The 27,273-nt window shown below is 34.9% G+C and overlaps 1 protein-coding gene and 1 long non-coding RNA gene across 5 annotated transcripts in view; one reads left to right on the top strand and one right to left on the bottom strand.

Moving 5' to 3' along the window:
• Positions 1-24,224, bottom strand: part of LOC116159167 (protein doublesex-like) — a 75,333-nt gene extending 51,109 nt beyond the window's left edge. For all 4 annotated transcript variants that reach the window (XR_004142901.1, XR_004142900.1, XM_031472103.1 and 1 more), the window contains exon 1: positions 23,425-24,224. Coding sequence is in view for 2 of the 4 variants with exons in the window: in XM_031472103.1 (XP_031327963.1) it covers positions 23,425-23,878 (454 nt within the window). In the remaining 2 variants the exon portion in view is untranslated. The remainder of the gene's footprint in view (positions 1-23,424) is intronic.
• LOC116159168 lies at positions 1,419-3,604 on the top strand. The gene is made up of 3 exons (XR_004142902.1): positions 1,419-3,329; positions 3,389-3,487; positions 3,548-3,604. It is a non-coding gene; the product is annotated as an uncharacterized LOC116159168 (long non-coding RNA).
• Positions 24,225-27,273: the final 3,049 nt, after the last annotated feature.

A 27,273-nucleotide genomic window follows, 5' to 3' on the forward strand; every position in this document is an offset into this window, starting at 1 on the left:
TATCCACAAGCGAAATACCCGCTACAGTAATACAGGCAACGCTGCAACTAAGGCATAAAAGTATATAAAGAATATAAGCTTAAATTAATGTTGAATGGCCAACGCATATAAACTCATTACAACAAAGGCACATTTACATAAATAATGTTACCACATTTATGTTTTCTTAAACGGCAGATAGCGTGATGACTCTGGTTTTCCAATTCAATATAACATTATTCGTAAAGATGAACCTGCCATTCCCACTACCACGGCAAAAGTGATAATTTCCGCAAACTAAATCGTACCATGGAAAACACACTAAGAGCGCATTCAGTCAGTCAAAGAAAGCAGAGACATTCAACGGAACGTTACAATAGCAAACGCCTATATTTCCAGAAAGTTCTCGAACACTCCCGAATATTCTAGAACAAACACGTTATATTTACCGGAAATAATGCATCACATCTATCCAAAATTCTAGAATATTCGCTCCTGCTTTATTACGTATCGCCTGTCACAACAATGTAACAGGCTCTGATTTGTTTTAATTGTTTTTTTTAACTTGCATGTTTATACTCTCTGCTTAATTTAACAAAAAGGAGAATTTTAGCTTCCTAGTTTCTAGGTGGTTATTGAAATCCCCGTATTATGGACATGTTAAAATTTTGTCAAATGTCGACCTTTTAGATTATTTTAAGCACCTTTTAAAGAATAAAATTTTTGTCCCTTCTGTATGATGTATATATTGGCAACTTGTTTCTGCATTCTTTAACCAATATTACGTTTTCTATTTTTAAAATTGCACAGCCGGCTAGACTCCATGTACATGTAAAAATCAGCGTCCCAGACAAATACGATTTCTTTCAAAATAACCAAGACGTTTACTCTTCATGCTTCCTATTTAAGCAAAACCACCTTCTCTAATAAAATCAACATCGTTATTTCCTACGACACTCGAAATTCCATTCCATTCCAAGTTTTTGTACTGAAATAAGAAAACTTCCACAATTGTTTATTTAACACAAATCTCTATTAAAAAATTGTGGAATTGAGAGTTTGCTCAAAACTCTCTTAATAATAAAATATTTGGCAATATTTTTGATAAAATGTTGAATTACTGATTGTAATTCCCGATAGCTTCTGACCAGAGGGTTCTAGAAGTTCCTCTAATAAAATTAAGAGATGTCGAAACTCCCTTTTTGAATTGTTCACATTTGAAATGTTGACCCCACTGACCAATACGTTTCGTCGACATCCATCATTTTCCTTTTGTGTTCTTCCGGCACTGCGTTTTCGTGATATTACTACTCGCACCAGCGATACGTATTTTCCACTACCACTACACAAATTTTTAATTTTACATATTCTTTTCGTGCTTAACAACTTAACCCCCCCCCCCCCACACACTTGTACTCAGTATAAAAAGGATATTTTTTTTTTTTGTGTCAGGTGGGGAAATGCATTATGCACACTCCGGATGGAAAAGTCCGGAGTAGTGTGGGACTCTCACCCACTAAAACCCCACCTGAGGCTTCGGCTTCTAGGGCCATTCGCCTTTATACATACTTTTACACAGAAAAAGATGACTATATAAGTACAATGGGACAGAAACGGATCTAGTTACATTTATTAACATACAAAACCAACAATTTAAAAATATCATAGATCATTTGCTATACCAATTCTTTGGATGAAGGCAAGAGTATTTTTACATTGCTCTTTGTTTTTAAAGTTATTTTCCCATGCAGGGTCGATATTAAAGAGCACACGTACATCTGTGTACTGCGGACAGACAGAAATAATATGATGTGGTGTTAAAATAACACCACATTGTTCGCATAGTGGCCGTTCTTCGCCGCCAACAAATATCCATGAGTGAGGGCAGTATGCCCCAGCCGGAGTCTGTACAGCCTGATCAAGTTCAAACGCCCAACGTCGATATAAAATAGCGGATCCAGACTCTGTTTGATCTTCTTCAAAGCCGTATCAGTCTCCGACCACTGTTCACTCCACCGCTCATAAATTTTCGTCTTCACAAGTTCACGTCGTGCAATAGATGACATATTCGTAAAGTCAACGTTATCCAGTTGGAGATAGTTTAATACCTCTCTAGCTCTAACACCTAACGATCTACATCTATTTAGCCGAGCAATTGTAGTTGCATCAGTAAGTGATATAAAATTTGGATGTTTATCATCTATCCTTACTTTTATATAATAGTTTGCAACAATCTGTTTCCGGCGTAGAGCTAGAGGGGGAATATTTGCCTCGACGTGGAGCGATGTTACCGGACTTGTTGGATATGCTCCCAAAGAGTAGCGAATGGCCAGGTTCTGAATCTTGTCAAGTTTCTCAATCAAAGTATTACTGCCACATGTAGAGTACGCTGCACATCCATAATCCATCCTTGACAGGATGAGGGCCTTATAAATATCTAGGAGGGTCTTAGGGTGAGCTCCCCACCTATGATGAGCTAGAACTCTCATAATGTTCAGCGATTTTCTACATGTAGCCGCAACATTCTCCAAATGCTTTGACCATCGTAATCCCCTATCAAAGGTAAGTCCGAGGAACTTGACTTCTTGGACAACACTGATTATACGATTGTTCATAAACAAAACGGGGTCATAGTGGGGCTTACGGAGTCGACAAAAGTGAACAACCTTTGTCTTCTCCTCCGACAGCACGTACCCGACAGCATTGGCGTTATGACAAATGATGTTAATTGCCGTTTGTAGGTTTCGAGTTATTGTGCCAACCGTCTTACCAGAACAACAAACCATTAAATCGTCTACGTATAAGCATTTATCAATTGACTCCTCAACACCTTTGGCTATTTCATTTATGGCGATGCCGAACAGGGAACAACTGAGTGTTGACCCCTGCGGCACACCATTTTCTAAAACATACTCTTTGGAGTTGATATCGCCGATTCTTACACAGAACTTCCTATCCTCTAAAAAGGATTTTATAAATTTAGGTAAATTCCCTCGAAGATTGTATTTATACATATTTTGCAATATTCCATATCTCCAAGTCATGTCATAAGCACCTTTTATATCGAAGAAGACCGCAACCAGATGTTCACCACTGTCAAATGCCCTCAGAATTCTGTCTGTCAGTTTGACCAGATGGTCTACCGTTGACCGTCCTTTCCGAAAACCAGTTTGGTAAGGCACGTATACGTTATTGCTTTCGAGAAATGTTTGTAGCCGCACATTAACCATTTTTTCTAGCAGTTTTCCCAAGCAAGATGTCAAACTAATTGGGCGATAACTTTGTGCCTGCAACGGATCTTTTCCTGGTTTCGGTATAGGAATTACGATGGCTTGCTTCCATTCTGAGGGGTAGGTAGAATCATTCCAGCAGTTGTTGAAGAATCTTAAGATGGTATTTTTCATTTCAGAACTACAGTGGCGAAGCATCTGGTTATGGATAGCGTCTTCTCCCGGTGAACATGACTTGGTGTTACGGATTGCTGCCTCCAATTCTTCTACAGTAAAAGGTACGTTGCAGTTCTGTATATCATCTGTGTTAAAGTCAATTAATACTGCTTCTTTTTCAGGTTTGGTATCTAGAAAGGTGTTGGAATAGTTTGACGAGCTACTGACTTTATAGAACCTATCTGCAATTATGTTAGTTATGTCTTGCAGTTTATTGGTAATTATTCCATCGGAATTGCGCAAAAACACCGGATGACTGCAGCTGTTTTTTCCAGATATAGCTCCGACTTTCTTCCAGACATCATTACTGGTAGTCTCTGGTGTCATGGTTGTTATATAATGTTGCCATGAAATTCTTTGGGCTTCTAGTATTTTAGTTTTTTATTGCCATTCGCTAAGAGAGGGGCATTTGTTTACTTGTATCTGGTTGTCAGTAACTTAAACCCCCTACTTGTACTGACACCATATACAAGGAAACAAATGCCCCTCACTTAGCGAATTGCACTTAAAAAAAACTAAAGAAATAAGCACATTTTCCAACATTCCAAGTGCCAAAGAATATTCGGAAACTTTTTTGGTAGAATTAAAAAATTATTAAAAACGTCTTAAAACTTCCACGACTTTCCTTTAATCCTTTAAGCAACGGCTGAAGTTCTTAGAGATTACTGTTTAGAATTTTAAAATTCTGCCTAAAATATAGCTTAGCAGATAAAGGGCTAACATTTAATTAAATTGATTACCAATATGCTAATTCACCAATTTTATTTAATAAGGGAAAACTTTTACACTTAACTTACTTAATTATTTTCTAAAGGATAATTAAAACGGCACCGCGTTCTATTCGTTACGCTGGCTTAAGCATGATTGCACGCGTAAACTATTGTACATACATACCTATAACTTTTAATGAAGTTGTTAAAAAAGTGTGGACGTGGTATTTGCAAGAATAATAAAAGTATGCCCAAAAATATCTATGCGAGGAATGCAGTAAGATGTCGTGACTAATGAGGGTTAAGATCGTTATTTATTGAAACATTCCTTTTTTAGTTTGATGGTCGAATGCGCCCTTTACAGGAAAATGCTTCGCTTTTTTTAATTGAACCGTCAACATTTATATCGCGTTTAAATAAAAGGAAATTATTGTTCAATTGAGCAGTATTCAATCATTGGTAAAACGTCAGTTTAGTTTAATTGACAGATTGCAGAAACACGATTGGTCAACTTGTGAAACCTTTAACTTAACCCACAATTTAACTATAAACTGAAGTTTAATATAAACTGACATTGGCAATTTGGCCTCAGACATCCATAGCGCAACTAAATTCACTTAGAACGTGGTATACATTACAATATTTATATAACAATAATATTACAGTACTTCATTTAAAGATAGGTATTACGATAACTAGCTTAAAGTTCAATTGTACTTCGACACGTGTATCTGTATATATGCTACCTTATTCCATTACACTTGTTGGAAAAGGTCGATTAAGCCAAGAGTAATTTAAAGTTTGTAACGATGAACAGACTAATTCTTAACTATATGTCTACACGGTTACTAAATTTACGCTGTACTCAGAACTGGAAGAAGTATCGTTTTACATTAAAGCTGAAATGGTCTAATGAGAAAGCTGAGTGATAAAAAGAGAGTGAAAAATTCTTCAATCCCTATTGAGCAGGAGTGGTTATCAAAATTATGAGGGTCGTACTGATTAGAAATGCACCGTATGGAGAATTTGTTACTGCAATTATCTCTGAAAACTATTCAGAAGTCTAGTCGGCTGAAGACCGAAGCTCGTCGTTTCTTACTTATACAAGAGTTACAAGAACAAACACATTATCATGTTAAATTAATAAACGTAATCATCTGAAAACAACCTTATGGACCTACCTATGGACACCTATTAATATTTATTTGGTCGTGGGTTTCAACAATGTGACTGACTATGTTGTTTAAAAAAGAATCAATAGTTATTCACCAATTTCGCAATCCATGCAACCATGGGAGACATTGGAAATGATAACCGTATAACGCCATAAATAAAACACAAATAACTCTTTTTTAATCGGATCACTCGCTCGCAAGTTCGCTCGTGTCGCAAACGACTATCTCGAGAGATGTGCGAGAATTTTACATTGGAATTAACAAAACAATTGAGCACTATTAAGTAAGTACCGTGTCGACAGTATGCGCAATCACCGGTCATAATAAACATAATAAATTCCTGGTATAGTCTTGTTTAAAATATACAGCTCTGAATGCTAAACAAAATTTTAATCCAACCAAAGGAATGGTATCACTGAAATTAAGTGCGATTTTCCAGTCAATGAAACAAAAAACCAAAAATCATTTGTTTGGATTCGTTTCTTATCAATCAACGCAATACAAATTTTAACTTGGTGCAGCACTAATAAACTGAAGATAAACTCCGACAAAACAATAGTCATGAATATGACCAAATCTACACAGAATCACCCCTATGAGATTTTCATTGAGGATTCACTGATCTCTTGTAAACCACATAGCACGTATCTTGGTACTATAATTGATTCCAGTTTGTCGTGGCTTCCTCAAACTGAATACGTTATAAGTAAGCTTAACTCATCGTATTATCTGTTATCACGACTGAAACAACAATTCGATGAAAATTTGTTACTTAAAGTTTACTACGCGGTTGTGTATCCATATTTAAGCTATAACATTACATGTTGGGGAGCAAGTACACATACTCACAGAGTATTTATATTACAGAAACGTATAATACGATTGATGTACAATCTTAATTACGCTCAAACATGTCGGGACACTTTCAAAAATCATAAAATAATGCCACTGCCTTGTATATATATCTTTAAATTACTTATTTATCTTCATAAAAACCGACACAAATTTAACAAAATAAGTCAAATTCACGATCACAACACCAGAGGTAAAAATAAAATCTTGATTCCAAAACACCAACATTCATTTTATAAAAAATCTCCGTTTTACACCGGTTCAGTATTACTTAATAATCTGCCTGAAACTCTAAAAAAAATGAACCACTCCCTTTTCAAAAATAGAACAAATAATTACAAAATAATTCTTTCTATTCAGTAAATGAATTTGTTGATTATATATCTCTAGGTAATAAAAACCTAATGACTGGATGCACCTGAATTGTTAGTCCACATATTTTCTGTTGTCCATACATGTTTTGTTTGTGATTTGACGTTTCTGTAATTGTTATTTACAATTTTTAGAATTAAAGATTATTATTTTAGTTAGTTTTTTTTTTTTTTTTTTTAGTTTTTTTTAAGGCAACGACAACAAAGGTCTTACGCCCAATTTATTCGCTTCAATCGTTACTTCTTATTTAAAGCATTCTAAACAAATTGATACTTTTTAGGAAATCCATCACCCTCCTCAGACTCTCCTCACCCCCATCCAAGACTTCAGCAATGTTTCCACTCATACCTGCCACATTCCTCCGATCTGCGTATTTTGGACACTCTACTAAGATATGGTTCACAGTGACTCTATCTCGACATACATCGCATACCTCTCGTGTAATTTTTCCCAGCAGATGTTGATGTGTCATACGAGTATGACCAATACGTAACCTCGTGAAAACAATTTCTTCCCTTTTCGATAAATGGTAATTTATTTTGATTGCTTGTGTGCTGTTTTGAAATTTATACAGGTAAGTATTTGCATCTTGCCAAGCAGAGTTCCATTTCTCATACATTCTTTTTTTCAGGTGTTTTTTGAAATCACTTGGATGTATAGAGATTCCATCATAGACTGTGGAGTTCGTCGATTCTTTTGCTGCCGTATCTACAGCTACGTTACCGGCAATCCCAGCATGACCTGGGATCCAGATTAATGTCACCCTAATATTAATATTTAGTAGGTATTGTATACGATCTTTTATCATGCATATCAAAGGGTCTACAGAATTTGCTTTATTGACTAATGCATGCATGGCACTTAATGAGTCAGAGCATATGACTACCTGCTTGGTATTTTCATATTCACAAAATATCAGTGAGTGCCATATTGCGTACAGTTCTAAGACATAGACGCTGGTGATGTCTGAATGTCTCCAAGCATAACTTTTCTGGTTGACAAACATAGCACTAGCCGTTCCCCTTTCTGTTTTAGAACCATCCGTGTATATAATTGTAGCATCCGGATATTTTCCTATAGTTTCCCTAAAATGCATTCTGTATACAATATTTGATGTTTCGTTTTTGCTGAACGCCGATATATTATTATTATTATTATTATAAATCTGTTCACGGGTCGATTCCTTTAGGCATATTAAAATTACTGCAAAGAAATTAAATATGCGAATTCCTAAAAACAATCGACCACTACTTTATACGAAGTAAAAAATGTAAAATAACTACTGTAATGACGTGGGCAATAGTCCCTGCTGGAAACTAATTGATATTATCTCTCCTTGGAAAATCGCGCTTCCTTTAGAAATATGGAAACGGATCTCTTAGATGATACAGTAACTTTTTTCACCACCCTGGTAACATTTGTAGCGATTTGATAGATATGTGATTGATGATATGTGTAGATTTAGTACTTCCGCTTTTATATTAATGTATTGTTAAAACAAATAAGATACTAATTTTAAATGATCCACCTATAAAAACCAACATGGGCCTTTTCAAGTGGTTTATCCATGTGGTCCAATAGATATCCGAAACAGAAATGCGACTTGAAAGGTTTAGTAGAAGAATTGTAGGCGAATGAAGAGTCGACTCCCTCTTTCTGTGAAGTATATGATATACCTTCTACATTTTTCGGAAAGGCTTATTGTTTCCGATATAAGCAAATTGAATTGTGTAGACTGAGGTTTTCACATCGATGCGGAAGTGATAAATACTGAAATCCGCGCTCGTGTTATAAATTTACGTGTTGTAAATGTGAGTGAAAGCAAGTGATAAATAATAATGAACTGTTATAAATTCATCAATAATTAATTTTATAAGTAGAAATAAATCCCGTAATTAACTTTACATTACAGTAAATAATATATAAAATAGATCGACGCACAAAGTGCGGAAAACAAATCATTGTATTTAAGATAAAACAAAATGCGGTCGTTTAATGTTACTGTCAGCGATCGGTTTCGATATCTGGTAGTCAGAAACATTAAACGACCACAGTGTGATTATTTCAACTCGGCAAACTACTAGGGAAATAAATTCATGACATGAAGAAATAATTTTTTTTGTATACAAAGGAACCAAAATGATTAAAGACAAGGGAATTTCGGTAAAATCACCTTCTTCAATAATGGATGAGTGAAATCACATCAAATCGTCTAAAATTTGGAAAATGAGAAAGCGACACCCAGACAAGTCCCGTTAAAGCAATGGCGATGAACGTAGAGATAATTCCGCTGCACTTAATTTACATTTTAACGTTGATTACTTTTTTGTCACTTTAACATATTATGTATGAAAATTCAACATAATAAACTTTACCTACATTTCGCCATTGAAGTGTAAAATATATAAATGAATAATTAATGAGACACCAATCAAAATTTATCAAGCGATCTATATTAACTTTTGCATTTTTCGGGCTCCGATTCTTAACAGATTTAATGCACATGATTAAGCAGGATGAGTTGAATTATAATTTTATATAACTATCAGGAGCGGTCAGTTAAGAAAATATACGCTTCACAGGACTGATGCTGCAATTCCAGAAATGGGACAAACACACGAATGTTAATAGTTCAAGGCTTTTTACTTGAAGTTAATCGCAACTCAGCATTCCATTCGCGACTTCAAAAAATAGCCCGTCGTCTGCATTAATAACTTTACTCTTCATTTTTTGTGGATCCTTCAACACGATCAAATGTTGTGATGATTTTCAGGTTAAAATATACAAAGCTTTTTCAAAGATTGAAATCATTTTCTGTACCGCTGAGCAAATTTCCAGTGTTGCTTTCCAGTTGAAGTTTAAAACTACGACAAACTGTAAAACTTTAAATTTAAAATTTCATGTATTTTTTGTTGGCTATCAATTCAGCTTTTAAATACGCCTTTTCAAGTTCCCTGCATTAAATGATTTGATGTGCTGTTTTCGGCGCCCAAATTTTAAAATTAAGGGTTGCATTTTGGTATTTATAGTTTCTAATATTTATTTAACTTTAAAATTAGAAACTTCGTTTCAGAATCACGGTTTGAATTTTTTGTGCACCCTGTTATCCCTTAAATTGTGAAATGTTAGTCAAAATGCAAAGCTACGGTAGCTAAAATTTTTAGAACTTCAAATTGAAATTTAGAATTACCACGATTTTGAAACTTCGTTTCCATGGAAATTAACTATCAAATACATTCAATGGGAAGAAGAAAGGCCATTCCTTAGAACCGTTACATTTATTTCATTTCCAAGAAAGTTATCTTCCAAATATATTTAAGGGTAAAATGAAAGACTAGCCCTTAAAGTGCAACAACATTTATTCAAATAAAGAAATGACCAACATCTTCAATCAATCACTGGTAGTGTTATGGATCATTTTACAATTCAATGAATAGTATTTCCCTTGTTAAATGAGTTAATTACCATTTTAGCAACGACAGTCTTCACTTTCCACAATGTATTATGTAAAAATTGGCGCGTCGTGTGCATAACAATGCAACAAACTATGCCCATTCATTGAGAAAAGTATTAAGAATATGACAGTAGATATTAATAAAGTTCTAAGAAGCCGTTAAAACTCCCATTAAATTATTACAATGAAGTTGATGTGTAAATGACGTGCGTTAATGAAATTCATTTTTATGACTGAATTCTGAATTTCTGTCGGGGAACGCATTCGCATACGAGCAAGTATTTTGTTCGTCTAGGAAAGATTCTTACTGAATAAATTTAATAAATTTGTTGATGGTCACGGTCACCCCAAATTAAAATTAATCGGTATTTGTAATAACAAACACATACGAACGTGTATGTGGGGCTGAATCTAGAATCTGTGAATGTAACAATGTACACACGTCGTGTACTAAAAGACCACTTACATAAGACAGATGGCGATTAGACGTATGCGTGTCATTCAATGGTAGCCCGTAATTAGTTAAGGGCAAAACGTTTGGTACCTTGTATACTTTAGACAGTATATCTGGTAACGAGATTGTAAAATAACCAATGTTAAAACCTGTAAAATCCATTATTTAATTTTGTAAATATTGTAAAAGGACCTACTTATATCTAGTTACTGGTTATGTATAAAAAAATACCAGTAGCGTGATGATTTTAAGGCGGCACGTTAGAAACGCTTCGTGCATATTTTAAACTTTAAATGTTGATCGACTTTCAAAAGAAGTAAATTCTGTAGAGACGTGGACTACAAAAAATACGGACGAACTACACACAAAAACCAATACAATTGATGTGCAACGTTGAATAATAAAATGTTTCTTATAATTTTTGTTCAATTTTCATATAGAATTAATGTCAATCTGTTAGTGAGTCATTATAGAAATTTCACCATCTGTTATTGAAGATTTTTCAAGATTTTTGACGTTTGACTGAAAAATCTTGGATGCTTGATAACCTTTGATGCTGGATATAAGGAAATGTGGTATCAACCGAGGTATTTTGATTTGAAAGTGCGTTAAAATACAGGGTGTTGTATTTAAAATAAGAAAGTCGGTATCCACCGGAAATGAAACAATCATGATAATATTTTTCTTTCAATAGATCATGAAAAACTATGTTGGTATGCAAATTTTCAGATTTAAATTATTTATGGGAAACTTTTAGGTAACGGTTTACGTACGTAATAATAATAATAATCATCAATGGCAACACGTTGCCTAAACTAAACTGTCTTGAAGTGTGTTTCACTAATAATGGCCAGTATTTTAAACATCTGGTGTAATTATTTTCATTGTTTTGTTGCCTCGAATAATTTTGTTTTGTTTTTTTTTATTCGTCACAGACTACTTGATTAAAATACAAAAACCGTTAATATAACTGGTATCTTATTTTCAATCTTATGTTATAATAGCTCGTTGAAAAGAGAATTAAAAAATCTATCAAGTAATCTAAAAATCCAATATAGCGCCCATTTAACTTTAGGAAGTTGGTAAATGTTCCTCAAAAGTGGCCATCTTGAATTTTTTTTTGACATCAATTCTAAATTAAGCGTATCAAAGACGGTCACTGTTATATAAAACTTTTTTTTATATCTCTTATACTGTCGATGATATAAGACGTCATTCAAGGAAATGACCAATTTTAGTTTTTTTGAATTTTACGGCGAACCTATGCGACATTTTGAATTTCCATAAGGAAATTTTAAATAAGCATCTAAAACTGCAAAACATTGCCCATTTAACCAATTCTCTATCTCTAATAATAACCCAAGTTACCCATGCAATCTCACGCGATCTGGGACACACTGTATAACAATGTTCTACAAAGCTGACGACCAATCGTGTCTCTTCCATTAAAAACGTTTTCAGCTCACCAACTTCTGCTAAATCTACTGCTAAAGCTAAATTCATAATTGTATTTGAGAGAACGAAAAGTTCAGCGGTTGAAGTAAATAGCAACAATGATGATAACAAAATATTAACATAGTAATTATCATCTAATGAAAACGCAATACAGAATGTAAAAATAGATAACAATGAATGAACTGAACAATTCGATTGAACAATTATCACTAATTAAAAATAAACAGAGATATGAACGAATAAAAATGATATTTGTTTTAAGCGTAATTACCAAATTATCATGTGTAATACCTAATCGGAGTAACGTTAAGGCTGGTCATGCACGTGTTAGCTGTTGAATGTTGTGAATTAAGTACATGAATTTATTTATTCCGAGTTTCTTGTCAATTTGGAATGCAAGTTATTAATTTTCCGCGCAAGTTTTAGCCTGGAAATAAGGACGCGAATATATATTTAGTACATAAAATGTAACGAAGGAGACGCAATCGATAATCTAATTGTGTAATAAACGAGATAATCTTGTAATCTACACAAGGGCCACCTACATTAAAATAAAAATTAAATGATTCTTGAAATGAGTTACAGTTTATTCTCATAGGCGAATTCATATGCAATGTTGGAAGTTATGCATTCTAGTTGTCTAGAACAAAAATACAAATATTTATCTAATCTATGTTTTTAATTACATTTGAGATTTGACCTTTTTGCACTTTGAGTGCAACTGTTTTGCCTTGGAGTTGTCGTCGTGGCAAAATAGTATATACCAATGGACTAAAATGTGTTTTCATTCCGAGGGCGCAGTTTGTTGCCCGACACAAAGTTCAGCAGAACTGAGGGATTAAGATGCTCTTTGGTCTTGTGGTATATACGCAATTTTTTGTACTCCAGCAATTTCAATGTTAAAACTCATAATTTACAGAATCAACGTACTTTGTCACGTTATAGCGTTATATAGTAAATTTCAGTTTAATTTGAAGATTCCCATTCAAAACTACAATCATCAAGTGATACTTATAACAAGATACGGGAATCGTATACGATTTTCAGTAGGGGAATTTTTTACCACTCAGCTCGTATTCGGAAACCAGACTTTTGATCCGGCTCATATTCAATAGCACTGGTCCTTGAACTCGTAGAAACCGATTGGCGAAGGTTTGAAATCGCTGTCTCTTTTCGTTCTCGAGTTAAACGGGGAACAGACAAACGGTCAAATCCATCACATACCTACGGGGAATTTTTTTTCTTTTGACAAATTCCCCTAAACATGCATTGGTTTCAGGTTCAAGCTATACCTACGTTTAACGTAACAACGAATGGATCAGTTACATTGATAATGTATCACCAACTCAAGTTTTAATCAGCAATATCCGTTCGTAATCATACTACTTCAATAAAGTCGCAGTGATATAGAAGCGGCATACCTATTCGCCATTATGTTGGGATACAACATTTATTTTTTTATGAGATTCCAGAAAAATATTCATTTTGACACCATACGTACGTCAACTAGTAACAAAAAACCGAAGCACCAGATTGGAGTTGTGCTTGAAAACATGAACGAAGTACCCGTTGCAAATGTTTGAAATTAGCTTGAAAATTAGGCACATAAATATGCCAAAATTGCACAGATAAGAGGTGCACGATTGTCGTGTGAAAAGAAACTTCCAGTCCACTCCACAGTCCACTCGATTTAGTTCATAGACTCTGAACCGAGCTCTGAACGCAAGGCAAGGCCCTTGGAATTAATGTTTATAAATTGCGATTGACACTAACGCAGCAATCTTTTCAATACAATTTGCTTCCACTTACAAGCTGAATGTAATTTATTACAATTTACAACCGAAACATGCGAGAGTGGAGAAACTCGAGCAACTTTGAGATGCGGCAATTCCCAACAGTGAATTGCTAGTGGTTTGCCATTGACGGTGGTTAGAGCTTGAGACGTATACGTCGGCGTCGCGTAGGTTGGAAATAAGCAAAGAGGTAAGTACTTATAAGCCAAATGTAGATGTAATTACGGTTGCCCTTCGACCTTTTTGTTGATTGGATTCATTATGTGAAGAAAGCGATAATAAAATAAATAAAACAAGTTGTAAATCAGCATAATATGCATGATTAAAGAGAAGCTTAAAATAGCTATTGTAATTGCTGAGATATCAGCCGGACAGCCAGCCTATCAGAAAGCCAGCAATAACGAATATAATAGCGTATTTTTTTTCAAAAATGCGCTAAAAATGTATATTGATCTTATTTCCCTATATAAAAACAAACGACATTCCACAAAAGGAAACTTATTTCCTTATACATTGGTCTAGATCTTGGTATAGATTGCCATTTTTCTATACGCATCTAAAATTGCAATGTAATTAGCACGTTTCTTCAAAGAGCATCGCGTGCGCTCCCTAGAATAGAACGGATCGTGAAAATAATCTTGAACTTGAAATTCGGCCAAATTCTATTCGTTCAATTACGTCGTCAATGTCAATATTATCAATAAATATGTAGGTATTATTATCGCGCTTGAAAAAGAAACTACACGTGCGCCTGTTCAAAGTGGCAATTACGTATACATTTTATATAATTGGTGAATAAATAACACTAAAAATGCAATTTGATAGTTACACCAGGTTATACACAAGCTGTTTTTTGAGGTCAGTGTTTGGATTCTAGAATAAAAGAAAGCAACATTTTTATATTGGTTTCTTTTGCGGTTTACAACCGAAGGTCACTGCACTACACCGCATATTTACTACTTGGCTGAAAGGGAAGTGAGAAAAATAGTGTGTGTGGATAAGCCGTGGAGACACTTGAAATTTGCTAATATTTGCTTTAAGATATTGATTGTAAATGCAAATATATTGAAGGAAGAATTAAATTAGATGATCTCGATCTAATCCACAAGAAACCCGCAAGCAGAAGAGACCCATTATCGTCGGCTTTAATAAATTCTAAGTGCGGGGATCCTAGCCCCTGCATATGAAAATCATTTAAATTGCGGCTGGTACATGAGAGGCAAACGAATAAATACAAACAATCAATCCAATTTGCAATACATTTGCGTGTAACATATATAACTATGTAACTGATATTGTCAGCGAAATTATACGTAGGCGGGTATATATTAACATAAGATTAATATTTAATAGCCGCACGAAAACATATACAAAGAAATTTTAAATTGCTCACATATCAATAATTAAAATTGACATGTTCAGTTTAATTTTTACTGTTTTACGATGGTAGACGTGAAAAAAATTAGTTTATAATAAAAAGTGTCAAGGCTGTCTGATCACACCTGTTTCGTTTTATTAAGATCAAACGGTCAGTTAATCATAATAAAAATGAATACAGTATAGAATTCCATGTGACCACATTATTTTGTATACGCAAAATGTCTAAAGACGTGCCGATGCCGATGCAGATAAAACGAAGCTTCAGAAAGCTTCATAATAATTAATGAAATTTCAAGAAAAGCTTGATGGAGAATTAATTGGTCTTGCATATATGTATTGTTTTTTTTAGTTGGCAGTTATGCCCACACGGTTTTAAGCACATTTTCATTTATTTATTTATTTACCTGTATATATTATAGACAATATAAACTTAAGATACTAAATGCTCAAAAAATTTTTATAGGCCCCCTACAAGAAGCCAAATGTGTTTCATAAAAGTTTTAATGCTCATGCCGTAATCCATAAACGGACTGATGTCCCATTTTGGCACTTAGCTACTATCTGAGTAAAAAGCATACTCGCTGACTTTCAAGGGTAATGAACATGTATTTTATATCCATCTCCATTGTTTGCCGTATAGAATTCTATTTGAAGAAAAAATACTACTAAAACGCCTCTAGAGCTAATTTCGACCAAAGTTTCATCCAAAATGGTGCATACATTGCAAAGACATTAATAAGCATACGGCACTGACGTCGCAATAAAAAAGGTAAGGGATTTGACCCAATTTCTTATTTTTGGGACAGGTCAACCATAGCAAGTCTCAATGATTTACAAAGCATGGCTGAAATGCACTGCATAATGAAAATTTAGGACGATGGAAATAATCCCTTACTGGTTTTTTTAGATCTGAAGGAACGTTCGTGTATAATGGAAGATCGCGTTTTCTTCGTGGGTCTATCCGCATGTCTGTGCATAACAGGTTTTGTTCCTGGATCACGTATCAACTTCGGATGCATGAGCAAAAAGGTTTTTGAGATACGTTCACCGATTATATCGAAATCTTGTACAACGCCCTACTAAATCTTTTTCGTATCCAAGAAAAACAAGTATAAATTGCGCACAACTCTTGTGCGGATTAAGAGCATTTTTAAAAATCTAAATAGCGAACGTAGTTATACGCTATATTAATCGATGTTTGCTTGGGGGTCGCCCTAGGGGCATGCATTCAAAATCTATGCTACATAATGCAAGAAGACATTCGATTCTGCTGATATTTGCACTGAAGGTTTTGACATCACCAATAGATATATTTCTTCCAGACGTCCCAATCGCCCTTTGTGAGTACCGTCCTCCGACAATCTGTTCTTGAGATATAAAAAATGATTTATATCCGATCACGATAAGGGGTCGAGGATTGGTGGAAATTAATTCCTTGCATCGAGACCCTTCATTAGCGTATCATGAAAGATAAAATTAATTTCTACCCCCTCCCCCCTGGGCACCTACTGATATTGAAAAGGAGTCGCGGAGAGAAGTTATAGAACGAGGCGTACCTGGTATTACAGTACCTACAGTCACCGTTACTATGTATCTTAAGAACAAAGTGTCGGAGGAAGGAAAAAACTAGGGGTATTCGTCGGTGCAGGCAAAACTTCAAATACGAATATCTCGCAAAAAGTGTTTTAGAAAAGGACACTTACAAAAAGAAACTAGATGGAGAAACGCAATAGGTTCGCCGAGAGAGCCAATACTTTAAGCTCGAATATCTTGACAAGGGCGTCGAAAGAGCGTTCTTTTGCATTTTAATAGACATTTTATTGTAAAAACAAAGAGTAGGAACGCAATGTATCCGTCGATGGTGTCAAAACTTCAAATGTTATTATTTGAAAAATGGGGTGTCGGAAGAGAGCGAGGAAGAGAGTACTTACAAAGAGAAAATTTTGACAGTGGAGGCGCAATGTATCGGTCGCTGAGGTTAAAACTTACAATGCAAAAATCTCGAAAACGGACACTTACATTAAACAAGTTAAAAAGTAATCGTAAACGATTTACATAAAGCGCATTTCCACTTGCATTCATTTCCCATTTGTAAGATGCAACTTCTGTTAAAATCGTAAAAATCCGGCCACAAATATAAAAGATAGCGTTGCACATGGGCAATCCATTGTTGACGTGCTACTTCAATTTCAGTTTATGAGAAGAATTTCATTTCAATGCTTTTCTAAATAAGAAAGTTGGAACTGCGCATGCGCAAACCTAAATTTTAAAACTAATGTTAGATTTTCCTTTGTTCCAAGCGCCTAAGTATCACATTTCACTTAAATAGTTCCATAGATAAAAAAGTTGGCACTGCGCATGCGCAAAACCAAATTTTGAAATTGGCGTTTGATTTTCCTTTATCCCAAGTGCCTATGTATCAAATTTCGTTTAAATTCTTCCATAAATAAAAAAGTTGGCACTGCGCATGCGCAAAACCAAATTTTGAAATTGGCGTTTGATTTTCCTTTATCCCAAGTGCCTATGTATCAAATTTCGTTTAAATCCTTCCATAAATAAAAAAGTTGGCACTGCGCATGCGCAAAACCAAATTTTGAAATTGGCGTTTGATTTTCCTTTATCCCAAGTGCCTATGTATCAAATTTCATTCAAATACTTTTATAAGTAAAAAAAGTTTGCAATTCGGTTTATAAATGGTCGAGATGCGAAAAGGGCACTGTGAATTTTGAATCGATTCGATTCAACTTTTGGCATTGCGTATTATATGGCTAAATCTATGCCCATATTGAATTTCATGCAATTCAGTTCATAACTAACGGAGATGTAAAAGCGATCGAACATTTCTAAACAAAGTTATCGTTCACACGGACAGATAGATGGATAGACAGACAAAGGAACAGACGGAGAGACCAACCGGCAGCCGACAGATAGCAATGCAAAATTATAAACGATCTCTAGGATCGTTAATAAATGGCAAAAGTGTAAAATTATGGAACATGTAAAAGTAGAACAATAGCTCTTAAGATAAAAAACTAGTAGCGTCGCAAAGTTAGCGGACGGACGGACGGACGGACAAAGTGGCCACAATAGCGCATTTTTTTTTATTTTTGTGGAAATGCGCTAAAAATGGTAAAATTAGCTCCCCTATGAAAAAGTTCACGGAAGACAGAATGACTTCTTACGGAACGTGATGATCTCGGCTGCCGATTGACAGACAAGCTTACCATAATTACAATGACTAATTACTTCGATCGAGACCTCGACATAATATACCTAGTTCTGGTTCAAAAGATCCTCGCCTACTTACCAAATTGGTCGCCACTTTTTCGTCGGCGCGCCATAAAAAAGTTTCGAAATCCAACGAAACATACTCAAAAACCCATTACGAAAGACACTTTTTAAAGCAATCACCCCGTAAATTCTGTATCATAATTTACCTCATCATTTATTAATTATGGTATCGCCACTTTTTATAGGTAGTTTGTTTTAAATTAACGTAAGCATAAAGCATCACTCTGTCTCCATGCAAATAATGGCTGTCGCTGAATACAAACATAATCATAAACAATGTAAAATAGGCTACAATGAAATCAATTAAAGTGTACCCTTTGCACTCAATTCTTATAATCAAAGTACACAGTGTATGAAATAATCATTTACTTAAATATATCGCGAGACATTTTTTTAAGCAGGTCACTTGCACTTTCATTGCGTCTAAGTATATCATGCTGAAGATTGTGTCACAAAAAATAGATGATATGTGTTACTAATATCTTTTGCAAAGTAAATATTGATTGTAATCCGTATTTTATTGCAACCAAATGCACCGTTATACCAGTTATCGTGTATAGTTTGTTTCAAATTCTTGCTCATTTTGCAATGAAGCTGGATTTTCGTTACGAAAATCACATTTGGTGTATACTTATACATTCCTACATAAGTACGAGTATATCTACCAGGGACGTTTGATTTTAATAAAGTACTACTAATACACTAACAAAGGGAAAGAATTTTATACTGCCACGAAGATCAATGACACATGCATCATGGAAAACAGAGTGTTTGCACAACACCTCTTAGCCTGAAATATGCGCAGGATGATATAAATATTTACACGACATGCAAAAAAGGTCAAATGTCTGCACGTTAGTATAAGTTTGTCGAAATTCGAAAGTTAAAATTTTATTACATGCCTATCAATAAGTACAACTAAATTCAGAATTTTTTTAGGTTATCGAGATAAAGCTCTTTATGTGTTTAACAACATTGACGAACAGATTATCCCATAAGACTATTAAAAAATGTGCCAAATTCTTGACAGAATAGCTTCCTGGCTCACACTCAAAGTCGGACTTTTGGAAGGGTGTCTTCAAAAAATGGCAAGTGTAGGGAAAAAACCTCGGAAAAAACGTTTCCACGAAACTAAGAATATTCAATAAAAGTGTATATTTCTATTTGAAAAAACTGTTTGCCCTACACTTGACCTTTAAGAGACAGTTGTCCATATAAAGAATATTTAAATGCCTCATTTTTTTATATCCCCGCTAGTTTCTGCAATAATTAATTGTCTATAGATACATGTAACACCCTGTACATAAATTAATCAAGTGACATTTTACGAAACGATAGTCGCAAAGTTTACCGCAACTCACAAAAGAATTGAACTCTACACCCCAATTCATCTGACTTATGCAGACACGGTTAAACCACAATAAATCATTTCCTGAAAGTGATATGGTAAAAATGCTTGCTTCAAAAGTATCGTACACAACCCGCTACTTAATACCCGGACGACACGAAATTAACTTTTAGAACTTCTACGGGCGACGACATTTTTTGAGGTGCTTAATACTTACACCCTGTAAATAAATCATAATAACTATACTTTCTTAAATAGATACTAAATACATGAAACCGGGGGAGGCGAATTTACGGACGGAGAATGGACGCGCGAGTAATTTAGATGTTAAAAACAAACAGCAAGAATTCTGAAAAGGAAGCCTTTGAGGATCTACGCGTAGTATGTATTTTCAGAGCATTTATCCTTTTTTATTTACTGCAAATGGATTGCAGCCAGAAAAGCTTGAGATGATATAATATTTTTAAGCATACTACCTCGCTTACCACTCTCAAGATTGAAGCTTTGGTTTACAAAAAAGTATCATGAAAACAGTCTAAAATGTATCATTTCTTCCATTTTTCACCACAATGGCCCAACTAAATTCCACGCTACTGAATACTAAAGAATTTTCAAAAAATACCGATAAACATCAGAGGATTTCAGAGTGTTTCTAAAATATTCCTGATATTTTAAGTATTTTTAAATATATTTTTTGAAAATACTACTTACGTTTTTTTTTGTGAAATTTCATTTTACGTATAGACAGCGTACAGTATGAAAAAGGGTGCAAAGTTGGCCCTTTTTGTGACTAAACAAACGCTTTCGAAATTTTAGAAAACTGTAGGGGGAAAATATATTTGGTATTCACAAGTTTTGGTTTAGTTTAGCCAGTAACGGAGAGATCACAAAATTAAATATCTGCTTGTTTGTCTGGTCTATACATAGATATAACCTCGGATATAACATAACCAAACTAGAGACACTGCTCCACTCATTTTTCAATAATTAGTCACAAAAACTACAACGTAACCTACGCTGTATCACTTACCGTTAAGGAAATCCCAATGAGTTACGAATTGTAACCCCCCCGTATGCACACTGTTCCGTAGCCTTTTTTTACAATTAACAATTACAATTTCTTTTATAAAAGGAATTAATTAAGGAATTAATTATAAGCCCTTTAACAACAGTACTAAAAAGGCTTAATTCCATGGGATTTAATTCGCCAAATAGAATTAAATGACGAATTAATTCCGGCCCAGCTCCGGCAGCTACAGACTATTACTTTCTTGTTTCTTGTGGGCGCGATATTGGATTTTTTACAGAATGAGATAGATAAAAAAAGAAAAATGATGACGTCACACTCTACAGGCAGTAGAATTGGTTTACGCACCATAAGTATTTCAATGGTGATTTCTTTATATAGAAATATTTTCTCGCCTAATCATTTTACGGAAAAGTTATAAATAAATTGTTTGTAGATTGTAAATTTCGACCACGCTGTATACTTTTACATAAATTTACAAGAAAAATGATTTATATTCACTTCGGCCATTTCTCAACAAAACATCCTTCGAAAAAAAATGCCCATAGAAGCTGCTAACGACAATCGTCCTTTCCGATTGATTAAACAAAGGAAAATTAAAATGACATTCGACATTTTCAGTTTATCGGTGATCTGTTACTTTCAAACATTTTTCAAAAATGTCAAATGCGGTTTTTAGGCTAAAAAAGGAGCATTTTTGCCCCATTTAACCTACAGTGTAGGTCTTTCACCGTTAAGGAGATCACAACGGTGAGCTACGAATTTGAATCACAATACATTTTTCAAAGATTTCCCTTTGGTTGAAGTTATAAAAGAGAACCTACTGCAGAAATAGATCCGACGATGAACTGAATTCCATTACGTATTCTGGTATTTCTCAAAGTGTAAGAATTTTATTTTTGAAATAGAAACCCCTTTTTTTCTGTTCAGTAACTACCTAGTGGATTATAAATTAAAAAATTGGAAGAAATTATTCAATTATATACATTCATATAAAAGGAACGGTTTTTGTAGAAATCGGAACGAAACGAAAATTTGTGCAATTACATTGTTAATTACTTATACTACTACAAGATACGAAGAATCGCATACAATTTTCAGTAGGAATTTTTTGTCACTCCGCTCGTATTCGGAAACCAGACTTTTAATCCGGCTCATATTCAATAGCATTGATCCTTGCACTCGTAGCAATCGATTGGCGGAGGCTGTTTCTTTTCGTTCTCGAGTCAGACGAGGACCAGACGGATAAAACTATTGAAGGGAATTTTTTTCTTTCGAAAAATTCGAGGAAAAATTCCCCTAAAAATCGTTCGGTTTAATTCTATGTGTATTCAATTTAGCCCAAATTTGAAAAAAATCAAATACACAACAAGGATTAGAATTCAAAAATCATAATTGAACAAGAGAAGAATAAAAAAATAGGATGCGTAGTTAGGCCAGTTTTTTTCCAAAATACAAAGACCATATCAAAGTCGACTTGTAAAACTGCAAATGTTCCCCATTGAAATCGCGTTTCTATCTCCGTTGATCCGTACGCTTATCAATAGGAAAAAAACCTGTTCGAGTCGAGGTTCAAGTAGGTATTATGTAAATCAAACGTAATAATCTAATAATAAATATAAATCTGCCGATTGTGGGCTCTTTTGTATAGAAACGTAAACTAACATTCGTAGTGTACCAAATAAAAAATCGATTTTTGATGTTCCAAGCATAATTTAAAGAAAAACGAATTATGGTCCTCTTGACCAAGATAATAAAAAATAATCCACCCCTACCTTGACCTATAGTTCGAGCGGTTTATAATGGATTTTTATAAAATTGGAAAAGTGGTCCCTCGAGACAATTTAAATATCAATATTATTCTTGCTTTTTTAAGTATTTGACCAAAATGGTGAAGGAATTTTATGAACATTAAAGAGTTCTGCTATTAAACGGACTTCAATCGTAAACTTTCAACCGTTAACGACCTCTATATGCAATTTAAAGATGCTGAGACGTTGATTATTTGTAGCAAAAATATAAAAGTAAGCATGTATTTTATTAAGCAGTTTGTCTGTTCAATAAAGAGAACGATGGTAAGTATAACCGCTATTTACGTAACAAGGGCGCTTACCGGCTTACGACCACCAGTAGTTCATGCAGGCATAATTTAATTTTTCTAAATCCTGTGTTATTTAATGATGTGAAACACAGAATTATTTAGTGGCGCGAAAGGAAAATGACACCGTTCTGGACGAATATGCACGTTTAATTTCACTTAAAAGTATGTTACGGGAACAACTTAACTTATGCATGATTTTGTAATAGTCCAGTTCAAGTCGATTTTTACTGTTTTCCTCGAGACCTGTCCACTTCCACGAGGACTAAAATGGCAATGGCAAGGTACGGTACATTTATAGGCAAACACAACGAGGCGACTTACTACACTAGACGAAGACGACCTTTCCGTGTAAAAACGGTAGTGGACTTAAAATACCTTAACATCATCATTATTTATGCTTTAATTATGCAGCAACTTTCGTATAGCAGTTTTTTGCTAAAGTAAGTATTGAATTTCGACTGTCAATGTTGATAGTCAACATGCATAACCTGTTACACAACTGCAATTTGTTCGTGTCGCAATGAAATGTCGGGCAATGTGACATTCTTATCTTATCAGATAAGGGAATTAAATGAGTAGAAACTTACCGACGGTGGTGCCAACGAGACCAGTGGTGGTCGAAGGTGTAGCTTCCACAGACGTCGTTTTTCTTATAGTAGATATACCGACGCCTCCGCTTCCAGAGCATTGGGAGGACGCCGAAGAGTCGCAATCGAGACTTCGCTCCATTACCTGAATGGGCGATGGGCTTTTATTTGGCATGCCCAAAATGGGACCCGAATGCGTTCTCATCAAGGCTTCGTCCTGAGCTTGTGCCCTTCGTAGTGCCGTTTGCATGGCCATAACTCGCTGCCTCTCCGACGTCAGGCGACACTTCTCGCACTTACAGGAACGATATTTGCAATATCTTTTATGACCTTTCAAGGCAATTTTCATTCGATGGTTTCGGCAACGTGCGCAATTTGGCGGCGTTCGCGGGGAGGCAGAAGTGCTGGATGCGTTTAGATCCATTTTTGCATCGTAATCTTGACTATCCGACATTATGTAATTGCAAGTTCTATTTCATGCTCTTCAAAGATTACACTTATCACAGAAAAAATTGGGGGCACTGTTCACTTTCAAATTAGACGTTCGATAGTTTGTGCAAATGGAAAAGAGAGCAAGTTACGCGAACCGGAAAACTACAATAAATCAGCCAAAAGCGCGAAAAGCGTGTGCATCGGGCGTCGCGTTTGAAAGCGCAACAGGTTGAGAGTTTCTCTATGCAACGAGATTATAAAAGTAGGCTTGCAGGGCAACCGTCGGTTTCACGCGACGACGACGCTTGACTTCCACACTTGCGATATTTTAAACGCGAAATCAACTGTCAGTCTTGCAATGCCAAAGTGAAGTGAGTTGGTGCAGGATTGCATCAAACGAGGGGCAAAGGGCATATCATTTACGACTTTGGCAGTGGGGGAAATGCATGTGCGGAGTGCAGTTTAGAGTTGTGTTTTATGTGGTAATAACTAAAGGAAGCGAGTTTTGATGGAAGGTATTCGGTAACAACTTCTGTTGCAATTTGCCAAATACCACGCTGGTTATATTAGCCGTTTATGATACCTCCCCGTTCTATTTGTTATATTCCGCATTGTTCTTTATGGATCGTCGTACGAACATTTAAATGCATTTCCTTGGCGAAATGACGTCTCCTTAATCTCCTGAATTTAATTATAATCTTAATGCCGGACATTTGTAAACAATATCCTCTCGATTTTGTTTTAATTAATTATTATTAAACTATTATGTTATAAACCCGAGATTATTTGTCCAAGCTGTGTATAATTAAACATGAAGGTTGTTGACTTTGCAATAAATTTAAAATAATCTCTATCTAATCATTGACAATTTTTTAACAAATAATTTTCTTTCTTCTTCAGGACCAACAGAAGCTATTAGTCTGACGCCAAAAATGAATCTGGTGGAGTTACAACATGGACTTTAAATAGCATGAACTGGAACTCCATTCTCTGATCAACACCATGTGCTTTTTTTACCGGGAAGCAGTATGAATCGTAAAACCCGATAACAAAAAACTAGGCTGTGCTGTTGCATACAAATCTGCCCGACTAGGGTCAGGGTTAGACGACCGTTTATTAAACTGACGTCGCGACGCTAGTTATTTAAAACCCGGTGTTTTTGTCATAGTCACCCCAGCGGTCAGTTGCAAACGTTGCAGCAAACCATCGACATGGATGACCAGTTAGATCCACGATTCTCAAATTTTTGAGGGTCGCGGTAGGTACAGGACAGGCTAAATAATTTGGATTTCAATTCCGATTTCAACAAAATGCAAAGTGCATAAGAAAGTTGTGACGGAAAACTTACATAGTTAGCCAGAGGATTTTTTAACATGTAAACTACCGGGGCAATTGTAGTGCGCTCATTTACCCATGTAGTTTTTAATTTTTTTAATGCAGAGTTGGGCATGTATATGTAGCGCAATACTTATTTCTCTGTAGTAGTAGGTATTCAGTATTTAATCAGAAATCAACCGCGTTTAGCCTAAAATAACAAATAGGTACCAGGTACCTATGTAGTCATTGACGACAATAACAACTTTAAAAACCGCAGTGTTTATCTATTTTATTTTACTACTTCTAGGTACTTACCTACCTACAACCAACTTATTTTTTCGAGGGTTTTGTCGGCTATCACGCTTTAAACTTTAAAGCATTATTAAAGGGACCTTGTCAGCAGTAATAACTAAGAACTAAAATACCGCACTATTCTGCGGTTTCAGGTTTCATTTGTACAATGAATATCTCACAACGGATGTTTAGTGCATAAATTAAATCCCATGATTTTAACAGTACATATTCCCTCGGCTGCCGGACTTCGACATCGTCAATCAGATCTTTTGACTGTAGTTTTGTACATTGCGAACCGAATGCGATCTTCCAAGTGGCAGAATTTTTACAAAGGAAGGATAGGCGTTACAGGGAACAGGGGACAGAAAATTCATTAGAAAATTTTATAAAGGAGCAGGTCTCCAAGCACATTACTGAAATACATTCATTTAAAGAAATTCTTAATTTGTTTATTGTTTTTGCTAATTGATAGCTCTTATGGTCTATATTTGCCCGTTACTAATCATTTACAGTTGTGTTACGTGTAACGAGTGAATTTTGAACATTTTGTTAAAATTTGAAGCGTTTGAACTTCGTGACCATGGGCCAAAAGAATTTTCTTATCGATGCTTTACAATTTTAAACTAATTGTAAACCCTTTTAAGCACTTACTTTTATTAATGATAAGCTATTTCTTATTTTGAATTATTCTAATTCCCACTTCTATTCCAAGTTCACGTTAAACGTAATATTTTTCTTTTTATAAATTAAAAAGTAATACCATGCTTTGTTGGTCACGTTAAAAACACCACATACATCTACTGTAGCAGAAACTTTCATAGTTTCTTTAATCAAGCTTTATTCAAGTTTACAAATACGCGGGTATTGCCTGAAATGGCAAACTTGTTTTCCTGTAGTGAAAGCAGGCTCTGGTTGCGTTAGAGGAAATTCAAAAAGAGATTTTCATAATGGAATAGTTTCTTCTATTCAAATAGAGTCTAAAAACATTGAGTTTTATTTTGGTTTAGATCAATTTGAGAAAATATTGAGCATTTCACTTTTTGTTCGTTTTCGTTTGTATCTTTTTTAACGTTATAGTTACTTTATTTCTATTTTTAAACATAAGAACATTGTGTTTTATTATAGTTTTCCTTCCTACATATATCTGCCTTACTTTGAGAATGCTTGGAAGCCCCAGCTCTCTTATGTGTTTCTTGCCATCTTGAGTCATGACTAGTAGTAAGTGATCTATAGATGGACGAAAAAGGCGAAAAGAAAAAAACAAGTAAACACATTACAGACGACCCGAAAATAGTCCAGTGCAGCAACACTTAACTTTCTCTACAGGGTTTCACACCTTCGGGAATCAGGATTGTAATACACACTGGCTCCCACTTCTTGTTTCACATTTTTCAACTGCTTTATATGCTGGATCAGAGCGCCCTAAAAAAGTAAAGATTGTGAACTTAGTTGTGCATAAATTTAGTTGCTCAGCAAGTGCAATATAGCAATGTTAATGGTTACAAGCAACTACATTAACAAACTTACTATACTTAGCCCAGTCAAATGGTGATTTTTCCAAAACAAAATTGCGGAAGTTTTTTTCTCAACGGTTTTATATGTTTTCGAGGGTGCTGAATCTAAATTTATGGTTTGCTGCCTTATAGGAGATCGGCTTCATAGCCAAAAACGCAAAAATCGGTATTTTTCAGCACTTTTTTTAGTTGTTTACTTATATCTTAAAAACTACACGTTTTTTGAAGATGCGCGTTCTACACAAAATTAAAGTAAACAAAATTTTCTACAAAATGCACTAGTGCACTTTGA

Source organism: Photinus pyralis, unplaced genomic scaffold (assembly GCF_008802855.1).
Source record: "Photinus pyralis isolate 1611_PpyrPB1 unplaced genomic scaffold, Ppyr1.3 Ppyr1.4_LG1, whole genome shotgun sequence".
In the NCBI taxonomy this organism is placed as follows: domain Eukaryota; kingdom Metazoa; phylum Arthropoda; class Insecta; order Coleoptera; family Lampyridae; genus Photinus; species Photinus pyralis.